The 18,856-nt window shown below is 28.4% G+C and overlaps 1 protein-coding gene across 2 annotated transcripts in view; it reads left to right on the forward strand.

Annotated features, from left to right (window-relative positions):
- LOC132944017 (cytoplasmic polyadenylation element-binding protein 2-like) overlaps positions 1-11,944 on the forward strand; it is a 183,555-nt gene extending 171,611 nt beyond the window's left edge. For both annotated transcript variants that reach the window (XM_061013225.1, XM_061013226.1), the window contains 6 exons: positions 2,620-2,814; positions 2,925-3,037; positions 4,961-5,171; positions 5,443-5,624; positions 6,326-6,436; positions 6,882-11,944. In XM_061013225.1, the coding sequence (XP_060869208.1) occupies positions 2,620-2,814; positions 2,925-3,037; positions 4,961-5,171; positions 5,443-5,624; positions 6,326-6,436; positions 6,882-6,998 (929 nt within the window). In that variant the 3' untranslated portion in view covers positions 6,999-11,944. The remainder of the gene's footprint in view (positions 1-2,619; positions 2,815-2,924; positions 3,038-4,960; positions 5,172-5,442; positions 5,625-6,325; positions 6,437-6,881) is intronic.
- Positions 11,945-18,856: the final 6,912 nt, after the last annotated feature.

An 18,856-nucleotide genomic window follows, 5' to 3' on the forward strand; every position in this document is an offset into this window, starting at 1 on the left:
CGGGGTGCCGGGGTAACGTTACCCTGGCACCCGGAACTTGTAAAGTGGTTTTTCGGGGGTACCGGTGTGATTACAAAATTTTTTTTTGTGGTTACAAATTGTTACATAACAAATAACATAATACCCAACAGTTTTCAAGTCGAAAATTTGACCTTGGGGTGCCAGGGTAACGCACCTGTTTGAAACATTTTTCAAACAGCAAGGGAGGTCAGCCTCTCGTACTCAATATCAAACTAAATAATTATTCTAGACTTGAAAGTGATTTACCCCGATTATTATTATTATTGTTGTAGAGGGAGATAGCTGCAGCTGTAAGTCACCTGTTAAAATATAAAATTTAATTAAATGCATACTTTCGGTCGTCTTTAATAACCAGCTATAATTATAATCGAATATGAAAATGCAATGTTCGCACAACTTACACGAAATCAATACGAATAATGCGTATATGGCATCCGTTCGCGGTGTAGTTGAAATAACTGGGCGCCAATAATGATATGATTAAAACGCGTGTCGTTGTGTTTCTTGCTCGATTGTGGGTGGAGGGGTACCGTCGCTGCTTAAGTGGGTTGTAGGCAATGGCATATTTATATGCGCAAGCACTATTATATGGAAGTGGTACATTTTGAGGTGTGTCAAATGTTTAAAGTGCATTTATTTATATATTTATTGATGTTTAAAGACTTATGGATGATCATCATAATACCTATACTAAATAGTAATAATATGGTTATACGTATAATAATCGCCCACTGTTCGCTATTATATCATCGATTTTGTGGCAATAATATAATTTTTCATCGCGACCCGTATTTTTTATATACGTAGTCATCTCTCACTTGACACGCACTAACCCGCCAGTGCTGCTGTGGAGAGGTTGTCGAGGATATACATCATATACATATTACTATTATTATTATATTATTTCCGTTAGCCAAACCGCATTGTTGTGCCCATATACGTATATATATATATAAATGTATGAATGAATGATATCCCGTCTTCGTCGTCCTCATAATAATATATCCCTTGCAGATCTGTCCTCGAGACCTGTCAGCATCTGAATCCATGTAATGTATTCCTATTATTCGTACACTGCGGCGTGTATATTTGTATATAAGCAGAGAGAGGGAAAAAAATCGCTTGATCCTTCACACGTCGTTGTCGAATAACGTCGGGTGTATCATTAATATTTTCTGTTTGAACGTTTCTCCCAGGAGAGGAGCGGGAAGTGACAACTCTATAAAATGTATTATTTATATTTTATAGGTATTATAATATGATATCATATACCGTGAATACCTAAATGCGTAGGTATAATATAATATATCCTATATACAATATATAGATAGGCAAATATTGTGTGTCCGTGTATGGATGAAATTCCGTGTTCCGCAAAACGTCTTGGATACGTTTAATCGAGGGTTATACTATGTATTAATAGTGTATAACATAATATATACTATTGTGCGCTTGTATATATTATATCGACATAATACGTCGTTTCATTCATCAATGAAGCTCCAGCTAATAATTGGATCTACACATTTTCTATTCCGCTGCGTTTACGAAAATACTTTTGTGAATGCGCGTGTGCGCGTGTACACAAAATATATAAATAAATGTATATATTATATTATACGGTTCTCACGGAGATTTGTGTAATATATATGCACGCCCCCCCCCCCCCCCCCAAACCCGGCCACCCATGCAATGTAGCTAGGTATATATGTATTTCGTTTATCCGACGAACAGTTTGCTCTAACATATAGACAACAATCGTGTAACGTCCGTTCTTTTTTTATTTATTTTTTTCATGTGTCCTGTCTAATTGTATACCATCCATGTACTTACAGAATGATTCACCGAACATGCTCACCCCCTTTACCTTTTCAATAATATGTGCAGTTATTAAAAACCTGATTTTTGGAAATTTTAATTATAGGTACTTCAAAACCGTATTTTCAAATTCCTCAGATATTTTAAGCTCCTCCCTACCTCTTTTACACTGTAAATTATAACTGATAACAACACTGATAATTTTTCTGACGTACCAATCAAAATCAAAATTTGAACGTTTTATAGTTTTCGAGTTATTTAACTTTGTATGTCTACTAAGTATAATAGGTCCATGATAATATTGGTTTGGAAAATACGGGGGCTATGATATTATGTGGAAAATTTTTATAATTTATATTAATCTATCAATATTTACAATTTATAAAAATGCTCTAAGTATATAATAAATATACTAGATACAGTAGGTATTACATAATTTAAAACCATTTTTAAGGACTATTATCCTTAGTTATCAACATTTAAATAACTGATAAATTACTCGTTCATTCGAATTTTGAAGTAGGTATAGATATAATCAACATTTTCAAAATAATAAATTAAAATTAAAAATGGGGATTCTCGTTTGAAAAACAGAAGTTTGTACCACCTCGGGAAAAAATCTCAGTAATTATTTTAATACATTTATTATTAAATGAAAAAATGTGGATAAGCAATAAGCATATGCTTGGTGAATCACCCTGTACATTATATATATATATACATGATATTTGTGACGTGTGAGTAAGAAAGGTAATTTTAACAATTTATTTTTTTTTTCAGGTAAATCGCCCTTCTTTCAAACACTTGAAGATCAAACGGGATTGTTAGACGACCCTGGTTCGCATTTGATCGATACATCCGTGCAAGCTCTGACATCGCCGTCTCGGTCGTCGCCCCACAGTCAAGGATCGGAAAGCAGCGAAAGGTTTTCCAGGAAAGTGTTTGTAGGCGGCTTGCCACCGGACATCGACGAAGGTTCGTTTATATTTTCTTACCCTGCCTCCAATTTCAAAAAATAAACAGTTTCGATTTTATTTGAACATTTTTCTCGATGAAAGCTCATTTGTGTTTTATTTATCTCCTAGATGAAATCACAGCTAGTTTCCGCAGATTCGGTCAACTGGTGGTCGACTGGCCTCACAAAGCTGAGAGCAAGTCTTATTTTCCGCCAAAAGGATACGCTTTTCTTTTATTTCAGGTATTTATTGGTTTTAATCAATTATTTAATATGAATATTCGAAAATCCTCTATATTTAATTTTTTCTTAATATTTTTTTGATTAATTGATATACATATTGACCTTCAGATTACGAATAATTTTAAATACAAATATACACGTGTTCAGGAAATTTAATGTTTTTATAACCACGTGTATTTAATGAAGTATAAATTTACAGAAAAAAACTATATTATTTAACTCACATTTATACAATTTATCTGATTCTTAATTTGTAGGTTATGTTCATAATTTTTAACTTAACATTTAGTGCTTATAATTTAAAAATTATTAAACTTAATACTATTTACCTGTAGAATATTAAATGGACCACCAAGACCTCACAGTATACTTAAAAAAAAACTTCCCGTCACTTAACAGATTAAATGTCATTAAATAAATTATATCCCTATTGTCTTATATATATATTTATTTATTATATACATAAAAAAATAGAATAGTTCGATAATCGAACTATAGTTCATCTGAACTATATTGTATTCAATTAATTAATGTATAAAGGTGAGAATCGTCTCGATCTCACAAGAATAATAATTAATTTCTACTTAAAATTAACCTTGAGACAATCCTATTAACGGTTGTTGAATAGCGTATAACAAGACAATTTTATGGAATATTAATTTGACAGTTGTGATATCCGTGTATTCGTAAAAATAACTATTGTGAAGAAGAAATACTTGATTATTAATTATTTATCAACATCGTAAAAATCTAATAACTTATTTACTGAATTTAATCATTTGTGAATTTCTCTTAAATGCCCATAGATTTTTTGAAGAGATCATTTTAATTGTGACTCATATATTATACAATAATAGTCTATACTCATGACCAAAGTTTCAACAAATTATTACATTTTATTTCTAAAACAGGGCCCTATTGGCCATTAAAATGTTCGGTTTTTATAAATACGAATAACAACCGAATAAAGAATATTAACTTTTTGTTTTTAAACTTGATACATATTTTTCAATTTGTTGAAGTTTCTTAAACTTGCTATGAAGCGTATATAACTTATAAAATATATTGTTTTAGCCGTCGCCATACAAGGTAAATGTTGCACTATATCTTAAATTCTTATATAAGTATACTTAACAAACCAACAAACTTGACCTCTAAAACTTTTCTACAATTATGAAATCAAGATTAATATAATTCTAAAGGGTATGAAAAAATGTTTTAAAAATTAAAATTAAGTTACAACTCTGCTACATTTTTTGACCATGAAGTAAAGTATGGATTAAAGATGAATTCAATGTTTAAACAAAAGGCAATTGGTAAATGCATATTATCATGCATTAAACATGTTTAAGCAATTATCTGATTTTAATTTAAATTGTTTATACGGAAAAAATTAAGAAGTCTTTGTCCCTACGGAAAAAGTTACTTCGAAATATCTCATTTATGTTATTATTGAATTAAATAAAAATATAATTAAAAAAACAAACAAATGAACTCGTTGATAAATTATTTTTTGCAAACTTGAAAGCGTTTTTTTTTTTAAATAAAAATACTAAATTCTCTCTCCATTTATGTATTTGATTCATTTTGTGTTTGTGTGTGTTCTTAAATTATTTGGCAAACTACCAATTGGCCCAAAACTTACATTTTTTCCACCCGTTTCACGAGTATACTGGAAAATATACAACGAAAGGAAAAAGTGGCAGAGAGATATATAGTCTTTGGGTTAATATTTTTTTTTTCAAAACGGCCGATGTCAATATACTATGGTATATTATATATAATTATATAAATATTATATTTTATGTATATATATGTACTATACCATCAATTTATATAATACTTTCTATACTTACCGACCAGCTACTTATATCAATAAATTGTCGTTTGGATATTTTTTTTCATGATATATTTCTGCTGCAGGACGAGTCTTCGGTACAGCAATTGATCGACGCGTGCATTCAGGATGACGACAAATTATACTTGTGCGTGTCTTCGCCGACCATCAAAGACAAACCGGTGCAAATAAGGCCTTGGCGTCTGTCCGACGCCGATTTTGTGCTGGACGCGTCCATGCCGCTAGATCCTAGGAAAACCGTGTTCGTGGGTGGCGTACCCAGACCGCTGAAAGCCGGTAAGTTTTAATAACGATCACGATGAACATTTACATGACGTGTTATTACTTATTACCATTATTTAATCATATTATCGCACACAAAAACTTGAAAGTAGAGGAGATCTAACGCCACGAATCACTTAGCTCTCGCTCCACTTACACCCCCGTTTATAGGCGTCATTGTGCCCATCGAAATACATAGTATTACCCTGTATACCTAATTATATGTATTTGCGATTCACAATCGGGTTTTTCGTTTTTTGACGCTGTCCTGTTTTTTTGCTTTCAGTCGAATTGGCTATGATCATGGACAGATTGTATGGTGGAGTGTGTTACGCGGGAATCGATACCGACCCAGAGCTTAAGTATCCGAAAGGAGCTGGCCGAGTAGCGTTTAGCAATCAACAGAGCTATATTGCCGCCATCAGCGCCCGCTTCGTACAGCTCCAGCACGGAGACATCGACAAGAGAGTGAGTATATGACATCCCGTCCACAGCGCAGCGTAGAACGAATTCGCTGAAGTAGAGGTTGGGTTAGGTTTGGAGGTGCCCTGGATTACACTTGGGGCAGCGTCATGAGCGTTGTTTCGAATTTGTATCAAAGTATAACAGAAATGTATTAAATTTAAATCATAAATGTTTCTACCGTTAGTTAAACTATAGATACGTCTTGGGTAAAATATACGTGGGTATTATAAACATCATATTATTATATCAATTGGATCATACGCATAATCACCTGCTTTCCAACTCAACCGACCGTGTAGTGAGGCAAAACCTCTCCAGTCTACCCCTGGTATAGCAGTATATTATACTGTGACATATCTGAAGCTCGACCATTGGGTGTGGTGGAGGATGGTGTTCAAAATGTTTTGATACCACGTTGATAAACTTCTTAGATTTTTTTTAAACAATTATTTTATTTTCGTTACATCATTATATAAATTCATAAAAAATAACCAAGGCCCAGCTCACAAAAGTAGGAGAGGTCCATTTACACCCTCAAATACGCCACAGAGTATGATGCTTGGTATACCCTGTTCAGTATATTTACATACCCATTATATTATTTTTGATGTTACCCACCTCCTCTTTACTGTATTGTCAACGCTGTTGTCTGGTTATATTATTTTATTGATCTGGTTGTTAACGTACTTGATTTTACAACCAAGGTCGAAGTAAAACCGTACGTGCTTGACGATCAGATGTGCGACGAGTGCCAAGGACAGAGATGTGGTGGAAAGTTCGCACCATTCTTTTGCGCCAACGTCACTTGTTTACAAGTAAGCGAGCCGTGAGTCAAAATAATTCTATTAGTTTGGTATTATTATTTTGATTTTGGTTTGATTTGTTGAATTTATCTTATACACATATATACGATGTATTCATAAAGTTTGGAAGTATAAATTTCAAAACCGGTTGAAGACATTAATTAAACGTTTACAAACTTTTTGAACACCTTATAAGTTAGTAAGCCCTACTGTGCCGTGTAAAGAGTACCAAATTAATATTTTTAAATGTATATAATATAATATATACGTAATAATTTATATACGTCTTCGGTCTTCACCATGTAATTTTTTTTCATATATATTTATTTACATTTTTGCGAGTATAAATCTATTCCACGTTTCGTTATTGTACATTATAATATATTATCGTGGTCAACTCTGTTCGGAATTTTAGGGTAGGTTCGAGTTATTTTTAAAAAATGTCATGTGTTTTCAGTACTATTGCGAACTATGCTGGGCAACGATCCACTCAAGACCGGGTCGGGAATTTCACAAGCCGTTAGTTAAAGAAGGAGCAGAACGTCCAAGAACTGTGCCTTTCCGTTGGTCATAACGTAAGATTCCGTAACGAGTAGTCACATTTTATTAATCCACTTATTTGTTTTGTTTTTTTATTTTATTTTATTATTCTTACGCATGTTTATACAAATGATATAAAAAAAATTTAATGTTTTTGAATAGTCTTTTTAAAATCTGTCGTTTTTTAATGCGAGAACTGTTTTTTACAATTTTTTTTAATCTACCTTTATTACACAATTAAGCCTCTACTGACTTAGGGAAATTGACGGTTTTTTTTTTATTGTAATTATTCTTTAGGACTATTTAAATAATTCAGGGTAAACACAATGGATAGGGCTCTTTACACCGAGCAAAAACGAATTGTATTAGTACTACAAACGAATTGTATTAGTACTACACAAACCTTCCAAAGAACTTAGATTTTGTTTCATTAGAACTATTTTTCATTTTATTTTTATTGTTTTTCAACTGTTGGTTTTTCTCTTTATACTTAGATAATATGCAACTTCCAAAAAGATTTTTTTTGTTTAATGACCTAACTTAAGAATTTGTTTTTATTTTATTTTAAAGTTTATTATTTTTAGACAAATTGTTTCGACTACTGCCACCTTTTTATCATAAAATTTTTATAGATATTGTTTTAATTTTGTTTTTTTGTTTTGATAAAATGGTTTTTTTATATACACATTTAATATATATATAAAATATATATATGTATATATAAATATATACATATTTATATATAAAATATATAAATAAATTAAATATTGACATTATTAATTTGCAAGTTAAATCAGTTTGGTATGTAAACCTTTATTTTCCCATGATTTTGTTCTTAATATTATCTTATTATTAATTATTTATATTTTTGGGGGCAATATTGTATAGAATAAACAATATATCTAATTGATATTGCGGACGTGGACCACAGGTGTTACCTATAGCAATCGAAACTCTTTAATAAATAAATTAATTATCAATGTGCAATGTTTCGTAAATTAAATGTATGCATGCATCCATGCAAACAATAGGTGTGCCCTTTTCCTGGTTTTTCGCCTAAGTTTTAAATTACAATATGAAATAAAAAGAATACGATATTAAATATATTTTTCTACTTCTTTTTTATATTTTTTAGGCAGCTTCGTTACGTCTTAGCCTAGTTACCAATTCTAAAACGTTAAAAGTTAAAAATAAGAAGAAAAAAATACTTGAAATTACACAAAACTGAAAACTGGTGTTTTCTCATCAAAATTTGTATTACCTTTTTTTAAGTAAAAAAAAAATGAATAACGTTTGTTGAATGTTATTTAGTTTCAAAAGTTTTTAATGTTTCGTTATTTGTTTTTTGATATTGATAGTATTTAGTTTTTAAAAACCTACCTTTATTTTTTATAATAATTCTCTATATTTTTAATATACTCTACTATACCCTTAGGAACCCGATCATTTTTATAAAATACCTCAATTTTTGAGGCATGCTTAACGCAGGACTTCTGCCCCTCTACCCCTCATTTTTCCACTGAAATTGACAATGTTCCTGGAGTTTTAAATTATCAGTCAAAAAAAAATGTATCAAATGTAATGTTATTGGTTTTAACAAAATGTCTATGAATTACCAACATTTTTCAATTGGTCGGTAGCATATTGTATTACACATTATTAGATTGAAATATCGTTAAAGTCCTTTGGTCACTGCTGAATTATTTCCAGTTACATCCAAAATGATAAGTATCATTTGCACATAATTGTCTCGTGCTATTCATTATTCATACGTTACATTAGCATCGAATTTCAGGTAAACAAATCATATCAGTAATTATTGATGTTTAGAGAACAATTTATACAAACATTTAAGGACATTCACCCTATAACATTTGACATCAGTGCTACCGATGCAACCGATATATACAGCAATATTAAAGTATTAACAATTATTTGGCCCTCCTTTTCCTTTATCTCGTACCTCAGTTTTCATTGTCATTCGATTTGGTAACGTTAAGCTGAGAAGATAAAATCAAAAAACAAGCAATTTAATTACATTGTACTTAAGTTAAAATATAAACTATACATTTTTCAATAAAAATAAAAAAAGATAATAAATAATAAAATAATTATACATTTTTAAGAATGGTGATTTATACTATAATAATAGATGATACTGCGTTTTCTTGCACTTGATTTAGAGAGTAATGATAAATTTCACTATGTACATAAAAAAACAAAATAATTATGGTTTAGGCAAATTGTTGTTTTCTTTTTTGGGGGAAAAATTTAGTGTAATTTTTATCATGAATCGATAAGTTTTTTAATCGCACCTAAAATATATAAAATATTTATAGCGAATTTTTTCATTATATACATTAGGTTATTGATAATATGTAAAAAAAAAAAAACCAAAAAAAATAATTTTTAAAATATTTTGGCAGTCAGATTTTACTAGTTTCTAGTCAAATTATCATTAGCCCATTATGTTCCTAAGCACAGGAGCCATATTTAATAATACAAATATTAAAAGTAGATAATTTTTTTTCTTTTCTATTGCTCATTACTATAACAGTTAAACAATTTCAACAGTACACATTTTCAAAAGAGATTTTCCACTTTTAAATTAATAATTTTACTTTTTATGCTGACAACTGATATTTTATATATTATTAAAATTAAAATTACAAATATTATTCAAAATTAGACTTAGTTATTTTAAAATAACAAAAATAAATAAATAGTTGTATTTTTTTTAAAACTTTTTTGTCTATTAAATGCTAAGTAAAAAAAAGCATTACTTTAAGTGTTCATCGGTGTTTATATAATAATGTCTGTTTGTCATTTAGTGTTTTGGCTTGTGTGGTTTTTGCGGTAGGGAAATAATTTAATTTTTCATTAAAAATAAAACAATCTTTTATAATTTTATTACAAATTTTAATATTATGTAATTACTTGTTTTTATTTCGCTGGCCATTCTGACATACATGTATGGCTGTGATACAGTATTTTGTACATCTTTTATTTTTTAACTGCATAATGCTCGTTTAATTGAATTGTTGACTCGTTTTTCTTTTCTTTTGCTCTTTTATGAGATAAAAATGGCTATATATATTTTTCTTTTCTTTTTTTTTTTCATGTAAATTTATAATAATTACTATAACTTGTCCGGTTTTCTGTAAGGGTCGGTTACCACTTAATATATTTCGTTTTTTTTATTTCTTAATAGTGCAATTACTTCTCTGTGTAAATAAGTTGTTTTGTTTTCCCCATAATTTTTTTAATTGATTAATAATCCTAGGTTTTATTATTCTCGTTCCTCTTACAGTTCGAATGATAATAATAATAATAATAACAACAATTATAATAATAATAATAATAATAATAATAATAATAATAACAATTTAAATTTATATCTACTCATTTTTTTTATTTCCTGTGGCTCAATATTTTCTTCCATACAGATGTTCTATCAAATAGGCTATTTGCTACAAGCCAAGCACATATTTAATTAAAAGGTTACAAAGTCTTAAAACATAGGTTATCCCACTTTTAATTCACCATCAATTATATTATATTGCAATGGAATGATAATCATTCTCTGAGTTTATATTTTAGTTTTTGTTATTTGATTATTATTATTAGTATTATTACTATTACTGTTTTTTTTTTCAAAACATCAATTTTAATAATAACCATTTATGTTATTTATTTTATAAACTGTTTGACAAACTTTAGTAAAATTTATTGTATAATTTGTTTAACTAATATTTTACCACAATTTGTTATAAACGACGATTACCATTTTGCTGTTGTTGTAGGATCTATAAGCTAATAATTATTGTGTTTTTTTGAACGGATATTTTATTTCTGTATAATCCAAATACAAACATGCATTCAGAAATTTGTTATTTTATTTTTTCTTTTATATTTAAATAGGCAGGACTGTGATATGATCAATAAGAATGATTGTAAAAACAGATACCTATATGTTTGGTTTGTTTATTTTTTTTTCTTTATGGTCTAATTAATTTTGTAACACATTTTTAAATAATGTCGATCGTATTGATCTCTTGTCCAGAAAAATAAAAAAAAGTAACTTACATCTTGTTAAAAATAAAAAAATAAAAAAAATGTTATATTGTTTTTGGTTTTTATTCTATTAGTTGGTTTTTTTTATTTACCTGGGATTTTTATTTATTATTTTATTCATTATATTATTATATTTTTTTTTCTACATAACTTTTATCTAGCGTTTTTTTTGTTTGTTTTATTAATTTATTTTATTTATTAATTATTTTTTTTTTGTATGTCATATAAAATGCATATTTTAATTTCAAAGACACAAATTATAATATCATATTGCCAGCTGGAAGGGAAAGTGAGACTTGAGTTCAATAATTTTGCTTTTTGTTAACTTTATATTTTTAAAAAAAATTATAATAAACGTAATTACCTAATTATTTACTATATAGAGATGGAAAATAAATGATAAAATATTCTTTTGTAGTATACCTAGTTTAGATAAATGCTAAAAAAAAAAAAAACTAGCCTATGCTAAATATATTATTTGTGTGCATTTTTTTTCATCACTCCTATTTTTTATGAATTTTGTACGTTTTTCTAATATATATTTTTTTTTGTATACTACGTATTTTTTAAATGTAGTAATGTTGGACAAATCCATTATAAAAGATAAAAAATTTTTTTTTTACCCAAATACCATAAATTTAAATTGTTCTTAAAGAAAAAAATTATTGTAATGTCAAATAAAATATTTGTCTGTCTTTATTATTTCATTTTAATAATATATATATTATATAATATCATGTATAACACACAGTGTCCAACTTGCTTTTCCCGGTAACTTGCCCCGATATTTCGATTGGGTCAATTTATTATGGTTTTGTTTTTGTTTTTATTTTTATTTTTTGTTTTGTTTTGTAAAATCATTATAATAATGTATATCCATATAATAAAAAAAAAATTACAATATTATCTTTTGTTGTTTTTATTTCATTTTGTCGCGTTTTAAGGCCAATTGTTGTACATAATGTATAATATTTTCTGTTATAATTACATCAACTGTCAACTACTGTTCCCGCAGCTAACTGCACTCAGCAGGAGGTGTCTGCTCCAATAATGCTTCACCATTTACAGTGTTGTTTATAATATAATAATCGTCACAATTAACGCCGTTGTATAATATATAGGTGCAAATTGAATGAACACAAAATTAATACGACCTTGTAAGTATAACCAGTTCCTAGGTACATGTATAGCGGTTGGCGATCTTCAACCATTGGCCAGTCCATACGATTCATCGAAAATATATTCCGATTTGTTGTGTAGATATAAAAATAAAATTACGAACGAAACACTGTTTTAAATTTTAAAGGTGTAACAGCGTGAAAACTTAAACTACTAACGTATACCAAGTGCTTGAATTGGGATGAAAAAGTGTAAAAAAAATGCGAGTAACTGAATATTTAAATGCACATTTACTAGGATATAATTAGAACCGCTTACATATTTTTTTAAGAAGAGACTGTCCTGCATCCCTAACTCAATTCAAGCACTATCTACAACAAATACGTAAATACTATGCAATCGCATTCCATCCAAATATATATAATAGAACAGAAAATATAATATCCAAAAAACGTTCTACAGAGCATTTCGTATTACTATATATAGTGCTCGCCCACCAATACACATGTATTATGTAAATGTCAATGTTATAACGGAGCAACAAGTTGAAACAATAATTACAAAAATGTGTCTTTAACAGGTCCTTGAAGGTAGGTATCCATAAAAAAATAGTTCCATTTGATTTATATTTAATATCTACCTAAACAAACTTCAATTAAATACAAAATATAATAAACATATTAGGTATTATATTTATATTACAAGGAAATTATTTATGCTGATCTTAGGTAACGACTTTATTACATTTATATACAATTCTTAAATTACATTTTATTTTTTTGAGCCATTATTTTTTAACGATGATGTTTAATTATAGCTTTATGACGAGACTAATTATTAAGTGAAATAAAATGTAATTAATAATTTTGCCCCTGAAACATTGTTGGCATTTTTTTCAAGCAGATAAAAAAATATTTAATTTGATATTTATTTTCAAAATTGTAAGGTTATAAATTTGACAACGTTAGAGCATATATTTTAATCACGATCATTTAGTTATTAATATTAACGGGGATTCTTTCGTTAATTAACAAAATAAAATTATACGCAATCGTCAATCGCTGTTATCCTGAAAAGGCAAATCGTTACAATCGTGTTGGTTCTGCCCGTTGTCGTGGAGTTTAAAACCCTACAGTGGATACTGATATGTGCAAGAATTAGGTAGGTAGCTGTTACATAATATTTGTTATTTTTACGTCTATTTTTCAGTTTCAGTGTAGAGTCACTCGCTAGAAAATAAAAGTGTCCCAAAACAATTGCATGTACACTACACTTTTTTTCAAAACTAGAAGTTGCGAACGTATTGGTATAAGAAGATTGAGTGGAAGAAAGTCCAATTAAGAATATGAAAACTAATGTGATTTTCTTTGTACGATATCGACGAAGCAAAAGATCAATGTCAATCATATTTTGTCGTAATAGTTATTTATTTTTTTTTTTTTTTTTTTTTATTGAACTTGAGCCCGGCGACTATGGCCATTAGCTGTTGTAGGGGTTATGAGCTGTAGTAGGGGTAAGGTTGGTATGGTAGGTTAGTTTTACGATTGTTTTTTTAACGGTTTTTACGGTAGGTAGCAAACACGTGTATGTGTGGCAAGGTTTTTAACTACTATGAACCCGGGTGGTCACCCATCCGGGAGCTAGTAGCTGTGGCCGTTACTTACTCCCAGTCGCATTTACTGTTTTTTCCAAGTCTAGGGAAAATGCGCAGTAATAGGAAAAATTGGTTTTTTGGTGATCATGCCTGTTTATTTAGTTATGAGCCAAATGGTCTCCTACAACTGTGTGTGTTCAATTTTTATTTTCTAAAAGACTTACCAGCTAAGTATCAGCTATTAATAATTACCTATTATGTACGCTCAATAACTGTGATTACAATATTGCTTGTACATTTACCTAAAAGTTAACAAAAAGTAGGCCATAGATGTCGGTGCAGTATTATGTAATTTACTTCAATTCATTAAGAAAGAAATAAGTAAAAATAATTATTACTTAATTAATTTTACTTTGAAATTGTATGCATGATAGTTATAATATTAATCAACGTCGAGCGAATTAAACTGAATAATTTTTTTAAATTAATCAAAATATGAATTAATGTTAAAAGCAATTCTTGGTATTTAAATGACTCTAGAGAGAAAAGTGTCGGGAAAAGTGCCAAGACTGATTAAACAAAACACACAAAAGTCTGTTTGATTATTTTTTACTTCAGTTAAAACTCCGAAAAATCTCAGAGGAGATCCCAAAATATATTACTCATTATAAATTGTATAATACTGTGTACCTACAACACTATACCAGTCGCGTATTTTATTTTTATTTTGTCGAGCGCTTTTTTTGTCAAGTTGTTGTAACAGCTCTTTTTTCCTACAACACGTTTCATCTTAGATAGGAGGTGTTTAATCAAAAGAAAGTAAGTAAGTAGTATAAACCATGGGCGTTGGCATATCTATCTGCTTTAATTTTGTTGTCGCGTATACGACCGCTTATCAGTGCGTTTATATAAATATATAATATATTATAGGTGCTCATAATACAATAGATTACGAAAATCTCTTGGACATCCGTCACTGTCTCTATATGAGCTCCGTGAAATAGCAATTTGAAGTTGGGGGGGAGGGGGGGGGGGCTATGGTACACATCTGATGTATATTATGTTATCAACACGGCTCGATTACTATGCCTAGGTACCTACAGGTAAAGCTCGGTTTTAATAGTCAATCGGTAATCCTAAGATTTATTAACCGCACTCAGTAAAAGCTGAAAACATCATTTTATAAGGGCTTTTTCTAAAAACGTTTTATACAAACTAGGATACTTTTAAGTACAAATCATGATATTAAGAACTGATTTATCCGTAACAGAAAACTTATATTATTTTTACGAATAATAAAAAATTTAAATATATGGCTGCATATTATACGATAATTATATAAATTATTAGTTTATTATATTATTTGCCTATTGGCCATAGTAGTTGTACACGTATACATCATGTATAAATAAATAATAATAAATAATTTGTTTAAATATTTTTTTTATATTCAAATAATTAACATAAATATCAATAATTTGTTAATAATGTATAGTTACAATTTTCAAACAAAGAAATTTGTGTTAACAAAGAAATATATAATTAAATTTAATAATATATGTAGGTACAACTTAGGTTTTCATTTTTCATTAATAGTAAATTATTAGGCTTATTATTATTTATATTATTAAATATGAATAGTTCAAAACATCTTGAAATCCTTTAATTTAAAATACAAATAAAATTGTTAATATTGTTATTAATTCTTATTTCTTATCTATAATCTCCATTGGATATTTTTATAATATGTACTAAAATTAGATATAATTGTATTAACCATTATTGTCAAACCAAATGTACTCCCCCCTCCTCTCCTCTATTCAAAATGTCTAGATCCACGCCTAAGTACAAACTTTTTTGTAATAAAATAGCGTACGTAAAATATACTACGCTATGGTCGCGATATCGTAAAAGCTGTGTCAATGTTGAACACTGATCATAAAATAAACAACGTTTGTTCATTTTAGATATATTTTTTATATCTGTGGCTATGTAATAATATATTATATTCTCGTCTTGAATACTATTGACAACATTCGAATATCCATACAGATATGATGTACAAACGTATACCTACATAAAACAAAATCAGACGAGTCGTAAATATATTTTATATTGCATAGTGAACTAGTGCTATCACTTTATATGTCGTTTGATATGAAATAAATTCTATTGACATTTTTGTTACAAAAACAAAGTGTTAAAATTTTACCAATCACGGATTCATTTTACAGAAGTGTTCTAAGAATGTTGAAATTAAAAAAAAAACATATTATATACACGCCTGATATTTTTCAACATATTTTTTACCTTTAAAAAAATAATATAAATCAATAGAACGGGAATAATATGTTCACAATATTTATTTAATTACATATATATTATATTGCCGTGTATTGAGGAATATCTCTTATATTATATTCGTTTTACGCGTCTGCATGAGCATTTCTCAATAAATTCACGTTAAATTCTGAGTAAAGCAAGAAATGTATTGGTATTACTTTTACAATGATGTGTGCTTTATATTATTATCTTTTACGAGTTATTTTTCGGAAAACACTTTTCGGGGTCGTAAAACGCTGTAACTCTATAGATTGGAAATCGAACTCGAGTGGTAGGTAGGTACTTATTATAGAAAGGTTTTTCCCTGTAGTTCCCCAGATGACGTGAAACGCAGCTGAATAACGTCGAAGAATTGTAAGCAACACGTTCAACTCCATCAATGCCATTATACTGTTAGGTATATGTGATAAATATAATAAACCCCGCTTAGAGCCGTATTTTTGAATGCAGCGATTTCTCATTGCTTTATTTTTGTGAAACTATGATTTTGAAATACGATTACACATTAAACAAAAAAAGATACTCGTATAATATTTATGTCGAAAATAATTTACGCACTTACAAATTTCAATATTATATTATGTAATACATTAAATTCGATTTAAACAAAATCAATAATATTCTGGTAATTTTAATATACCGAAATACTGTGATAGTCAAATCAATACAATCAATTCAAACAAAACAATTATAATATAAAAGTTGGTTTAATTAAGTTTGGTTTATCTTATTCAGCTTAGTTGTTAAGACTCATGTGAAATACGTAACAATAAAAATGTAACACGTACGACGGCGCAATGTATAGGCAATATAGGTACATTGCTGTTTACCTGCCCAGCGGAGTTTAATTATAATGATATTATTGTGATTACTATATTGGAATATCTATATGGTCATAAAATATAATTTGTTTTAGCATTTCCATAATATCTTATTTAAAGTTTTTAGACCCTGGGAAAAGGCAGTTTATTAAAATATAGGTATATTGTGACGTTCAGTTTAAATTCCTGGAAATTCATCAAGTTAAATTAAGTTAATGTTATTCATATCTATATCCTTGGATAATTTTACACGAAATATGTATTTTTAAATCATTATAATAAATATTTTTTTATTCTTCAGTCCCTTTATATAGGTAAATAGTGACTATAGCCAAAACATTAATATTTAGGTACATGAAATAAATAAATGCATTTCGATACTTTCTGATTTATGAACTGGCCTACCTATAGTGTTTATATTCTATAATAACTTTATGTATTTATAAGCTTTAAACTTTTAAAATAATTACATGATATTAAAACATTTAGAAAATATAAAAATACGTTATTAGTTATTGTAATGCGTTTAGTTTGTATTTAACAATGAACTACGAAACACAGATAGAAATATTAAACGATTTGGTACCTACCTGCAGATGTTCTTTGTTGGTGGAATTTATTTATGTCATTAACCGTTATATTTACAATATATATATATACATATATAAACGAGGCATACAATAATGTAACATGTGTTATATAATTTAATAGTAAAGGCAATATGTGTAACATTTAGTTGAATTGTCGTTTTTTGAAAATAAAGCTAAATTATTGATTTAAATGTTATGATACCTACAGCAATATCTAAATACAATTTTTATTTCGTGCAAACTCATTTTTTGGTGAATTAAGTGTGGTTTGAAAGATATATTAATTGTTATAGAAATTAATAGCGAGTTAAATAATATTTGTAATAGTACGTCATATTATATATAAAATAAGTACATACGACGCGCTGTACGTGATTTTAATTTAAATGGAATCTATTTCAGACATGTTTATGTGTAAGTAATATTAATTTGAACTTACCTAAATTCGAGTTTATCAAGTAGAAAATAACAATTAACTCCAGACATCAGACATTACCCTAACATATAACCTAAATTAAATATATTACTAAATATTATATAATTTATAATGTAAATACCAACGTCAAACATTTTTGACGATCCACTTATTATAGTGGTGGACGGTGGTCTGCTCAATAATGTTATGGTCATAACATTCCATGCCATAGTATATATACCTACTTACTGATATATGTGCGGCATTCGAAAATTATATAGAAAACAAAATATATGTATAAAAAATTAATAAGTCTCATGTGATACATTTGCCCTACAGGAGAATGGTAATGAATTTTATATAGTAGAAAGTAAAGCAATTTAAATAAATAATTATGGTTTTCCTCATAAACTTAATAATATTATGCACGTAGTGAACGCAACCATAATTATTCAATTTTTTTAACTGGCATAAATTAAAAGGCTGCATCTGAGTAGGATATACTGGTTTATTTTTAAACAGTTTACCCAACCTGGTCGTTTGTTAGTTCCCACTAATTTAATGTAGGTATTTATTTATTAATGTATTGAATAATGCATATGCATAATGCAATGTATTGACCATGGCTATTGAAATTGATTAAATTTAGTATTTACATTAATTTTTGATATGTTTCTTCCAATTTCACATTTATTACTGGTAATATACACAAATATGCAAGCCTAATGGATTGTGTACGATTGGTTAAGGAATACTTTATATCCAAAATCTTGGTTTGTACGGCTACTATGTAGTGATGAAACTAAAAAAATTAAATCCAAAATCTTGGAGGAGTTCAAAATAATTTCTCCCGAGTTTTATCTTTAAAAATGTAATGTTGAGAGGACGTTATACACCGACATTTGTTGTCTCCGTCTTACAAATGCGTAACATAGA

Source organism: Metopolophium dirhodum, chromosome 4 (genome assembly GCF_019925205.1).
Source record: "Metopolophium dirhodum isolate CAU chromosome 4, ASM1992520v1, whole genome shotgun sequence".
NCBI classification, from domain to species: domain Eukaryota; kingdom Metazoa; phylum Arthropoda; class Insecta; order Hemiptera; family Aphididae; genus Metopolophium; species Metopolophium dirhodum.